General features: G+C 44.2%; 1 protein-coding gene across 2 annotated transcripts; it reads right to left on the bottom strand.

Moving 5' to 3' along the window:
- Window positions 1-751: 751 nt before the first annotated feature.
- On the bottom strand, window positions 752-9,323 carry lrp13 (low-density lipoprotein receptor related-protein 13). Of its 2 annotated transcripts, none has more exons than XM_071403741.1 (21): window positions 9,178-9,323; window positions 8,841-8,999; window positions 8,414-8,629; window positions 8,054-8,275; window positions 7,533-7,745; window positions 6,680-6,909; window positions 6,268-6,397; window positions 5,929-6,119; window positions 5,616-5,802; window positions 5,198-5,410; window positions 4,885-5,071; window positions 4,408-4,609; window positions 3,916-4,080; window positions 3,541-3,741; window positions 2,677-3,217; window positions 2,439-2,558; window positions 2,119-2,226; window positions 1,797-2,030; window positions 1,172-1,526; window positions 923-1,022; window positions 752-824 (listed from the first exon to the last, which is right to left on the bottom strand). In XM_071403741.1, the coding sequence occupies exons 1-21, from the start codon at window positions 9,221-9,223 to the stop codon at window positions 801-803; spliced, it is 4,044 nt and encodes a 1,347-aa protein (XP_071259842.1). In that variant the 5' UTR covers window positions 9,224-9,323; the 3' UTR covers window positions 752-800. The 2 variants fall into 2 exon arrangements, with proteins under 2 accessions (XP_071259842.1, XP_071259843.1); XM_071403742.1 differs by having other exon boundaries at window positions 8,054-8,269.
- Window positions 9,324-10,818: the final 1,495 nt, after the last annotated feature.

Below are 10,818 nucleotides of genomic sequence, written 5' to 3'. Positions count from 1 at the left end.
TTGGTCAATGTTCAGCAGTATTACTTGTTGCCTTGTTGCAAACAGGATGCATGTTTAGGAATATTTTTGTTCCGTATAGGCTTCCTTGCCACTGATTTTGGTTAGTATTGTGGAGTAACTGCAATGTTGAGCCATCAGTTCTCCCATCACAGCCATTTAACTCAACACTGGCCTCATGGCCATATCCCCAAGCGGTTTCCTTCCTCTCGGGCAACGACTTTAGGAAGAACGCCTATCTTAGTGACGGTGTATTGATACACCATCGAAAATGTAATGAACTTTACTATGTTTAAGGGATATTCAAGGTCTGCTTTTTATTTATACCAATAGGTGCCCTTTGCGAGGCATTGGAAAAACTCCCTGGTCTTTGTGGTTTAATCAGTGTTTGAAATTCACTGCGCAACTGAGGGACCTTATAGATAATTTGACATGTTGGGTAGAGATGTGTTTAACATGATTTTTGAATGACTCACTATTGCTCACAGGCACTAGGTTGGTAACCAGTTTATAATAGTAAAAGGACACGGTGTTTGTGGTATATGGTCACTCTTCGCGGCGAGCCGCGCCACGACAAAGAAATATTGAGAGCTTTGACTTCATAACTAAAACCAATAAAGCATGAGTCATATCTTCTCCATTGTCAAATCTAGCCTTCCTTTTACACAAGAACTCACAACTACCCTTATGTAGAAATACTCAGAATCAAAATGTTGATTTGAATTGCGATTGTGTAGATAAAGACAAACAGAACTGTAGAAAAAGAAACTTTATTGAATAGAAAGAGGCTGCTGATAAATTAGTTAATCCACAGACGACACCACTTCCTGTGAAATAAAAGCAAACGTATGAAGCAAAACATCCACTTGTATGATGTTTTCAATCACCTGCATTAATAAAAATACAGTATAACAGCCTACTGTACCTCTGCAAAGTCACTGTTGGGTGAAGGTTGTGTAGAAGGAGCTTCTTCACCTTTCTCCAACTCAGTCATACTAGTCTGCTTTGCCACATGGTTGGCTCTCCTGGGAATGGAAAAGGTGAATATAATCTCAATCTTGACACAAACTAGCTAAACGTCAGAAAGAATTCTGAAACACCATGAGAACAGATTGATATTGTGGAGACATTAAGGGGGAAGCCCTACAGTATCAAGCAGTTTGGTATGGTGTACCTTGTGTTTGCAGTCTTCCTCTTAACCAACGCAGCGAGGACACTGATAACAACAATCCCAGCACAGAGGCCAACGGCCCCATAGATGAGTGGGCCTTGCATAGTCTTGGTGAGCTGGTCTTGGCAGGAGTCTCCACTGTAGCCTAAACCACAGGCACAGGAGACGCCCCAATTGGTCTCCACACACTCCCCATTCCCATTGCAGCGCTTTTCACTACACTGCTGGGCATCCAGGTTCCTCACCAGCCAACTGTTGTCCAGAGAGGTGGAGCCAGGATCTGCAGATATAGGAAAGCTGGGACTGGGAAGCTGGGTTGGGGCTTTGGCCTTGACAGAGTTCCCTTTGAGATGGACACCTGAGACAGAGGAAAACATAAGAACAGTTTGTATTCAAATTAGTTTAAGTTATGACAGCGAGTCCAAGAGCTGCACATTTGTTTTTTCCTTAGCACCACACACCAGATTTAAATAATGATGCGTAAACACTTGTGGTCCCCAAGACCGGGATTGAAGAATGCGGCGTTATGATAGCTAAAATCTTTGTAATTGAACTGTGATAATCTGTTCTTCAGCTCATAACAATGGGAAAGGGAGATTGAAACATTGATAATGGAAAGAAGACTCGCAGTTCTCATCTGAAGTGTCAGAGCAGTCAGGATGTCCGTCACAGAACTTCTCCAGGGGGAAGCATGTGTGCCCGTCCAGACAGGGTCTACTTCCAGCTGGGCAGTGGTGGTCTGCGGCACAGTGTGTGACATTGACTGGCCAATGGTCATGGGCACACCTACAGGTCCTACCACCAGGAAGAGCCAGACACAAGTGACTGCAGTCTCCATTCCCATCTGAGCAGAGGTTGGAGCCTGGGAATGGATGAGAAAGAGTAAAGGTTGAAAGGTCACATATCAGTAAATGATGGAGTGGGTTGTGTGCAAATGTGTCCTTTCTTACCCATCTGGCTGGACTTGCTGTACGCCTTCAAACTGACAATTTCAGTGTTTACCTCAAACCAAAGCTTCTTAGTCAGTGGATCATCTCTATACCAAACTTTGGTTGTGTCTGAAACATTTGATAGGAACATGTACATGATAAACTCAACATCAATGATAATCCAAAACCATGGTGAAAGGACTTTGGGTTCAAGATCAACCATTATCCTTGTTAGTTTTACTTTGGTTAATGACTAAACAGAGCCATCTACTAACCACAGTAAGACATAACATAGCACTAAGTTCGGGTGGAAGCAGCCGTTTAAAAATAATCCACATTACCACTGTCTGTCACCCAGAGGAGCATGCCGTTGCTGAGTGCAAATGCAGTCAGGCCATCCCCAGTCTTAAACTCCTTGTATCCAGTACCATCAACTCTGACAGAGCCGATCACCCCATAACCTAGAACACAATAGACTTGTTGATAGAAAATAAAGTATTACCTCACCACCACTACTATAGATACAGTACAAACCTTTTTTTTTTTTTTTTTTTTATCTATAAACATTGAGTTCCTCACCGATGTCAGCCCAGTAGATTTCATTGCCCTTGTTGGAGAAAGTCAGGGAGGTGGGCTGAAGAGCATCCTTCCACACCGGAGCACGCTTCACCCCATCCATGTAAGCACACTCCACCTGAGCGCCTTCCCCCTGCTTGGCCAAGTTGGTAAAACAGAGTCTTCCACTGAGTGGGTGAAGCGCTATGGACTCCAGACTTCCAATATCCTGAATTAACACAGCAGTGTGTTCCCCACTGGAAGAGGTGACCTGCAGCCGTGGCTGCTTGGTGCTACTCCAGTATACGCTGAGGGTTATCCAGTCTAGAGCCAGGGCTGTAACTGTGTCCCCTTTGAGTTGCAGGAACTGGCCGCGAGGCACCAAGCCGGTCTCCTTCAGCTTGAAGAGGACTACAGACGATTGGCCAGAGTCAGCTAGGTACAGAGTCTGATCTTGCAGGGTGTAATCCAACATCGCTGCCTCGTTGACATTGGGGAGAGGTAGGGCGAGGTGCTCCGGCCAGCTCTTCAGACCCACAGCACTGTGCATGGTCTGCAGGTAGATCTAAAAAAAAATAATACATACTATATATAAAAAAAAGTGTAGAATTACAAGGTGGAGAATCTTTGTGTTTATTCCTGAATTGCACACAAATGGCAAGGAAAGTCAACAGGGCTTCCACAGCCTTTCAAAGCCCAGGTTATTACTGACAGCTTTTGTGAAGGTAACCAAGCATTCCTAAACTCTTTAAGCTGCCATGTATACTGAAATAAAACTCAATTCAAATTAGAAGACGGACTATTATTTCACACAATATGTACCTAGTGGCATTGAATATAGTGCAGTACCAAGTGAAATGGGTAAACCTGCAGTGGCCAGAGTCATACCTGTGTGACAACAGTTGGCGAGAGCACCAAGAGGAAGGGAGAGTTGACCAGGTTGGTGCAGGTGAGGCCATCCTCAGCTAGGAGCAGACCAGAGGGACACTTGCAGACCCCTTTGGGGCCTGGGCCCAACACACACAGGTGAGAGCAACGAAGGTTCTCACAGGGACTCTCATTGCTTGTCTGCAGAAGTGGATGAATGATCTGCATCCCAGAACGACACCCAAATCATTAAGCTTACATCGTCAAAAAGGAAGAGAGATTGTGTAATTACAGCAAACCCATTCAATTCTGCAATCTTATTTAGGTGAAATGAACATAATGGTTTACATAATGCATGCATTAATATGCATTTGAATTGGGGGCTAGTATACTTGCTTTCAGTCCAAAAGGTTGTCCAGGTCGTTTGAGTAGAACTTTGCGGTTCTTTCCAGTGATTTTATGAGCCCTTTGAATAGTTCTCCTCCTGGTGTCTGACCAGTAGAGCAGGTCATTGAAAACTGTGACAGAGAACGGGTTGGTGGTCTCCATCATCTGCAGAATCTTCAGGAGTGAAAGGAACAGATAAATGTTACAATATGCCTTTATCAAGGCCTGGGGTACTTAACTAACCCTATGAGGTCCAGAACCTGCTGCTTTTGTGTTCTATCTGATCATTAATTGCACGCACACACCTGGTGTCCCACGTCTAAACCAGTCTGATTAGAGCAGAACAATGAGAAAAGCAGTGTAACTGGCTTCAAGATCCAGAGTTGAGTTTGAGGGATCTAGGGTATCCAACCCATGTGGATTTAATTTCATGCACCTTGGCATACAGCAACACGCACTACAAGTCTGATCTAGTCATACGCAAACCCATTTTTGTAGTACCTCAATGTCCCCGCCATCCAGGTTGGCTGAGCCGATGCACCGGAGCTTCTCGTCCGTCCAGTAGATCCTCTCCCCTAGTGTGTCCACAGCCAGACCGCCTGGCCAGCTGAGGCTATGACTGACCACTACTCTCCTCTCAGACCCATCCATTCCTGCCCGCTCAATCTTCGCCTCGTTACCAATCTCTGACCAGAACATGATCCTGCAGTTAAAGCCAAATCAATGTTATTTTATTATTGATTACTGACAGTAATGCATAAGCCATCAAAGAACATGATCCTATCATAGGACAGTAGTTAGACATCTCTAGGTGGAAACCAATTCAATAAGCAGGAGCCTGCCCCTGATCAACACGGTTTAGCCACATGTATTAGTTTAGTCAACATCACCTTTCTCCAAATGTATACAAAATCACTAGAATAAAAGATTGTTTGAGTGGGTGCTGTTTGTGTTACACCTAGAAAATAAAATACTTACCCCTTCTGTGGCAGGAGTGCCAGAGAGCGAGGTTGTTCGAAGTCCTCATCGAGGATGACTGTCTGATCCAGAGAGTTTATGATGGTTGAGTTTAATCCAACAGCAATAATCCGACCACCTCCAATGCCATCAATCCAGTACAGGTTTCTCCCTACCCAGTCAACAGCAATGCAATCAGATTTGATGCCTGTAGCGAGATTAAAAGGATTACGATTATGTTCGTTTTAGTTAACACTGACCTGTGCTTTTTATAAGATGTGTCATTTTTACAGTCGCAACCAGTTTTACAGATTCTCAGTTTAACCACACTAACCTTTGACAAGAGTTCCTCTCTTTTTCTGGTCTAGAGAGGACCATTTTATACTCTCTGAATCCAGGCTGACCCAGAACACTTTCTGATCCCTCCAGTCATAGTCCAGGGACAGGATGGCTTTCTTAGCAGAGGACACCAGGACATCCAGACTGCTGCTTCTCAGCCCAAACAGGAACAGCTCAGTCTGCACAGAGGCCAGTAGGTAGGGCTCACCTGTGGGAAAACACAAGTGGGTTGTTATAGGCCTATGTTAAATGAATAGGAGAGTACTTTCTCCAGGCAATATCCTGCATTCACAAATTCTGTTCACTTTCGTGCACTGTCTCCCTTAATTAAAAATATATATTTAAAGACGCCATCCAGCAGAGGGAATTTCCACGATTTGTCACTAAATCTGGATTATTTTATTAATAATTACCTGCGATCTTGCAGCGGCGGCCATCAGATTCCAGCAGGTAACCAAGGTAGCAGTGACACTGAAAGGAGCCCTCGGTGTTGACACATAGGTGGCTGCAAACACCTGGTCTACCACCTTCACACTCATCAATATCAACACAGGACACTGTGTCCTCTTGGAGTCGGTAACCAACCTTACAGCCACACCTCTACATCGGAGAAAAATGAAATCGTTAGAAGGGGTCACTCAGAAATCTAAAACATGACAAAGCTGTACTTCAAGAAGCTTTGTAATAGTAGTTGTAGCAAACTGCACAAGCCCCCCCATTACTCACTGTTCCCTGTGGTGTGCTGTAACAGTTATGGGCACATTGGGTTTTGTCTGGACACTTGGCTTGGCAGTTGCCACCCTCGTCAGAACCATTAGCACAGTTCCTGACCGTGTTACACACCAGGGCTGTGTCCAAACACTCCCATGTACTACCACACTGGAACTGGTGAGAAGGGCATGTTGCTACCTGACCACCTGGGAAACAAACACACAATACCCAACTTAATCGATGTCTAATACTATCTCAGTTAAAGGCTTTTTTATTTACTGTTAAAGATGGTCACCACATACTAATCCAGTAATTAACAAATCATACATAGATGAAATAACTTTAGATACTCACATCCTGCCTCATCACTTTCATCAGCACAGTCCTTTGTTCCATCACATCTCCATGCTTTGGGAACACACTGGCTCTTAGATGTACAGGCCCACTGGAAATCACCACACTTCAATTGGACCATCTTGCAATTCTTAAAGAGAAGTCAATATACTGTGTATTAGATCTAAGTTTTGATTTGTATCACGAGGCAAAAGCACATTAGTTTCCAACGACATCATTCAAAATCAATTGGGAGTCAAATGCATTTAGCTGTCTAGTCACGTCTACATCCTCCAAACGCAGAAATCTCAAATATTACCTAGCATGGGTGCCAATGTGTTCCTGCTCACTTGCCAACTCCTAATACATGTGTCTTGCCAAACAAGGAGTTGGCAAGAGCAGAAACAATTGCACCCAGCCTAAATATTCCCACCTTTTCATCAGAGCCATCTTTACAGTCCTGCTCCCTATCACAGACCCACTCCTCCAGCAGGCACTCCTGACTTTGTGGGCACCGGAGCTTGGTGGTGCACTGGGGGGGCTTGGTGCAGCTCTCCTCGTCAGAGCGATCCCGACAGTCAGGATGCCCGTCACAGCGCATGCTTACGGATAAACACTGACCACTGGTGCAACGGAACTCACCACTATTGCAGCTATCATCAGCTATGGGTCAAAGGGGACATTTGAGTTTAACTTAGTTTGGATCAGTGATAGTAAAACGGTGGGAAACCCTGTGGTGTTTGTGCCACTGTTGGAGTATTAACCATCATTTCTTTCAGCGAGCAAATCACATTTTATTGGTCACACACACACGTGTTTAGCAGATGTAGCCAAATGCTTGTGCTTCTAGTTCCAAAAGCGCAGAAATATCCAACAATTTCACAACATACCCACAAATCTAAGTAAAGGAATTAAAAATAAATAAATATTTGGACAAGCAATGTCAGAGCTGCTTAGACTAAGATACAGTAGAAAAATATGGAATGCAGTACGTACATATGAGATGTGTAATGCAAAATAACTAAACATTGTAATAGTGACATTAAAGTGGCCAATGATTTCAAGTCTGTATATAGGCAGCAGCCTCTGCTAGTGACAGCTATTTAACAGTCTCATGGCCTTGAGATAACAGCTGTTTTAGTCACTTGGTCCCCGCTTTGATGCACCTGTACAGACCACGATCCAATATTGTGCCAGGTCAGCTTAAGTTTCCCCCCCACCTTCACATTTTAGGACTTAAGGTCAACATAGCCCCAGTTCAGTAGTTCATTGGAAGTGAAACTTACCACAGTTGGCCTCATCAGTGCCATCCAGGCAGTCCCTCTCTCCGTCACAGAGGAAGGTGTCTGGGAGGCAGCGGGTGTTGTCACAGTGGTGAGTACAGCCCTCCATGGGCTTCAGGCAGGCCATCTCATCAGAGCGGTCCTGACACTGGGCCACACCGTCACACACCTGCCTCTGGTCAATGCATTTCTTCCCATGTGCACACTGAAACTGGCCTGAATATACAGTACCATTTAAGTGCAATCAATAACACTGATAAATGGTGACCTGTGAGAACCATTTCAAAGACAGATCACTAAACATGCATACCATGCACAGTGGTCTACGCAACCATGTTCTGTGTGCATGTGAGTAAATTCCAGTATGCTAGTTAGTACAAAGGTTGTTACTTTAGGCATCTTACACTAAAGAGCAGTATTGGCATGATGTATTGTACATTGAAACCAAGGGCAGGAATATTATTTTCAAAACTTCAAACTACTGTTCATATATGTTTTTTAATTATCACTGACGATTTTCTTACCACGTTCACATTCTAATATACACTCTTCCTCATCCGAGCCATCCTTACAGTCCGCCTCTCCATCGCACACATGGTTGTAAAGAACACACTCAATCCTGTCCCGGCATGGTTTAGTGCCAAAAGGACACTTGGGGGGTGTTGGTGCAGACATTGTGGTATTCCCATTGTTGCCATCCTCAGCAACATTGTGATGTTTTTTAAGATAATCAGTAGAGTCTGAATCTAGGGATAGGGTGAAATACTGACCTTACTACCAGAAGGAAGGCAAAAATAAACATCTCACAACTTCTGTAAGCTATAAATAAGGATGGATCATGGTTTCAAAATTCAACTAAAGGCAAGTGACACAGGGGGCATTACCGCAGTTGAATTCATCAGTGCCATCCAGGCAGTCCCACTCTCCATCACAGAGGAAGGTGTCTGGGAGGCAGCGGGTCTTGTTGTCACAGTGGTGAACACAGCCCTCCATGGGATTCAGGCAGTCCAACTCATCAGAGCGGTCCTGACACTGGGCCACACCATCACACACCTGCTTCTGGTCAATGCATTTCTTCCCATGGGCACACAGAAACTGGCCTAGTGGATGATGAAACACTTCAAGTGTTATGCACGGACAGATTGAAAGTGTGCATTTTTTGACTCAATAGATCTTGGATAACTACTGTGAATACTTTAAAATAGACCCTTTCCTGATTTAACACAGTAAAATTGATGAAAGAAATTGAGAAACCATTTCTTCATAGATAGGAATGGATGCATTTGAAGAGGTACTCAAACAGGGCCCTACCATTATTGCATGCGACAGTGCAGTCATCCTCATCAGAACCATCCCTACAGTCGGCTTCTCCGTCACACACATGTTGGTGGAGTACACACTCAGATCCATCCTTGCAAGGTTTGGTGCCCAGGTTGCAGTTCAATGGGATCTGCACTGCTGCACTCAATACTGTTTGGAAGAAGTAGGGCACAACAAATCATACATTCGGTCTATAGGTTTAAGATGTAAATATGAGATGGTCTGAACTACGACACTCAAGGGAATTCAAGATAATCTTTCAGTAAATACAGCAATGTGAACTATGGAGGGCTGATTATTCACATCCATTTTGGTACAACTAGCTCACCTGTGATTTCCAAAATTGCTATACAAAGAAGCAAACAGAAAGCCATGCCTGATTAATGCAAGTGGACCAAATAACACAAGAGAACAGGTCAAGGATTTTATAATGATGCCAGGCGATACCAATTGAACCATCAGTGAGGGGAAGGAGCAGTAGGCCAATTTGTAGTGTGGGAGCATTTCAATCTCATTGCATACTCCTCACATCCTCTCTCTTCGCCTCCTTATCAAAACTCATTGGATGAGAAAGCCAGAGGTCCATCCCCTCTGAACTTCTACTCCAATGGCATTTCTGGAAAGAGATGAGGCGAGAGGACGCAAGGAGTATGCAATTGAGATTGTCCCCCTAATATTCGTCTCTGAGGGAGTTCTTTATGCTGGCCCCTGTTGAACCGAGCAAAGGCCCGTCACGTCATCGGACGAATGCAGGGAGGGAGGTGCTTTCAAGACAACCGGGAACTCGAGAAAAAAAGAAACTAGGTCAAATCATGACATCGGTGATCTTCAGGTCGGAAAGTCGGAGGTCTAGAAAGAGAACCGTGTTCTCGAATGGGAATTTGGATGACCGTTCAGTTTTTACATTCGGAGCTAATTTCTGACTTGCTGATTCGTTAAAAGCGGCATGTGTATAAATATAACCAGTTAGCCAGTCGAACATTTCAGAGTTTCCTAATTTCAACTAGCCCGTGAACGCGGCATCAGATCTGGAATTCCGAGTTGGATAACCTTTCAAAATAATGTTTCCCAGTCGGAGCTCGTTTTTTTACGAGTTCCCAGTTGTCTTGAACCCACTGAAGTCGGAGAGTTCTGAGTTCCCAGTTTTTTTGAATACCCGGGAGGCAGCCAAGTTCCAAATCGAATGCTATCAACTTTCAGCCGGTGTAAAACACGCCTACGTGGGGGGCAGGGTGAGATTTATCGAACCCCCTCATTGGTTTCCTTTCCTTTTCTCCTGCCTATCATCAGAGATACTGGATATAATGACGAGATGCTTGTGTCTCCGCCCTAACAATGGGATTCGTTGTCACACGGCAGGCTGTCAAGCTCCCGCCTATTCCTCTCTTTGGATTGGTTCGATGAGGGGTGTTGACGTCAACCACATGTATTCAATGGAGTGTGAGAATCACTGTGTTATGGAACGCCGTTTGGGTCTATGCTATCCTTATGGATATGCAGAGATAGGCCTACGCCGTCTCGAATTTCAATAGTGACAACTACAAAGTGTCACGTGCATCACACATAACAGTACATTCGTAATAAACTAAGCATTACGATACTTCTATTAGATCACGTGTCAAAATAGCAATGGGTTTTATCTTGACTAAATTCGACACTCCCATTGCCCCCTATACAAAAATCCTCACTTGCTTAATACTTGAGACAGATTTTAAGCGGAAGAAACCAGCTCGCATCGCCTCTTCCTCTCTGCTATCACTATCAGACAGGAATTCTGCTTCTGCAGGAAAGCCTCGAGTTATGTTGAATCTGTCGCCGTGTCGGAATATTTTTTTAATTGCATCCTTTCTTCACCGATGTGGTTACTGACATATGCTGTATTAGGAATAGTTTTGAAACGTGCTTTAATTTACCCAGATGTGTTAGATTGGTGATTATTTCAAGTGAGGAATGAAATATACATCGGCCT

This window comes from Salvelinus alpinus, chromosome 5 (genome assembly GCF_045679555.1).
Source record: "Salvelinus alpinus chromosome 5, SLU_Salpinus.1, whole genome shotgun sequence".
Lineage (NCBI taxonomy): Eukaryota > Metazoa > Chordata > Actinopteri > Salmoniformes > Salmonidae > Salvelinus > Salvelinus alpinus.
The sequence above is the reverse complement of the archived record's forward strand: the minus strand, read 5'-3'. Positions and strand labels throughout refer to the sequence as shown.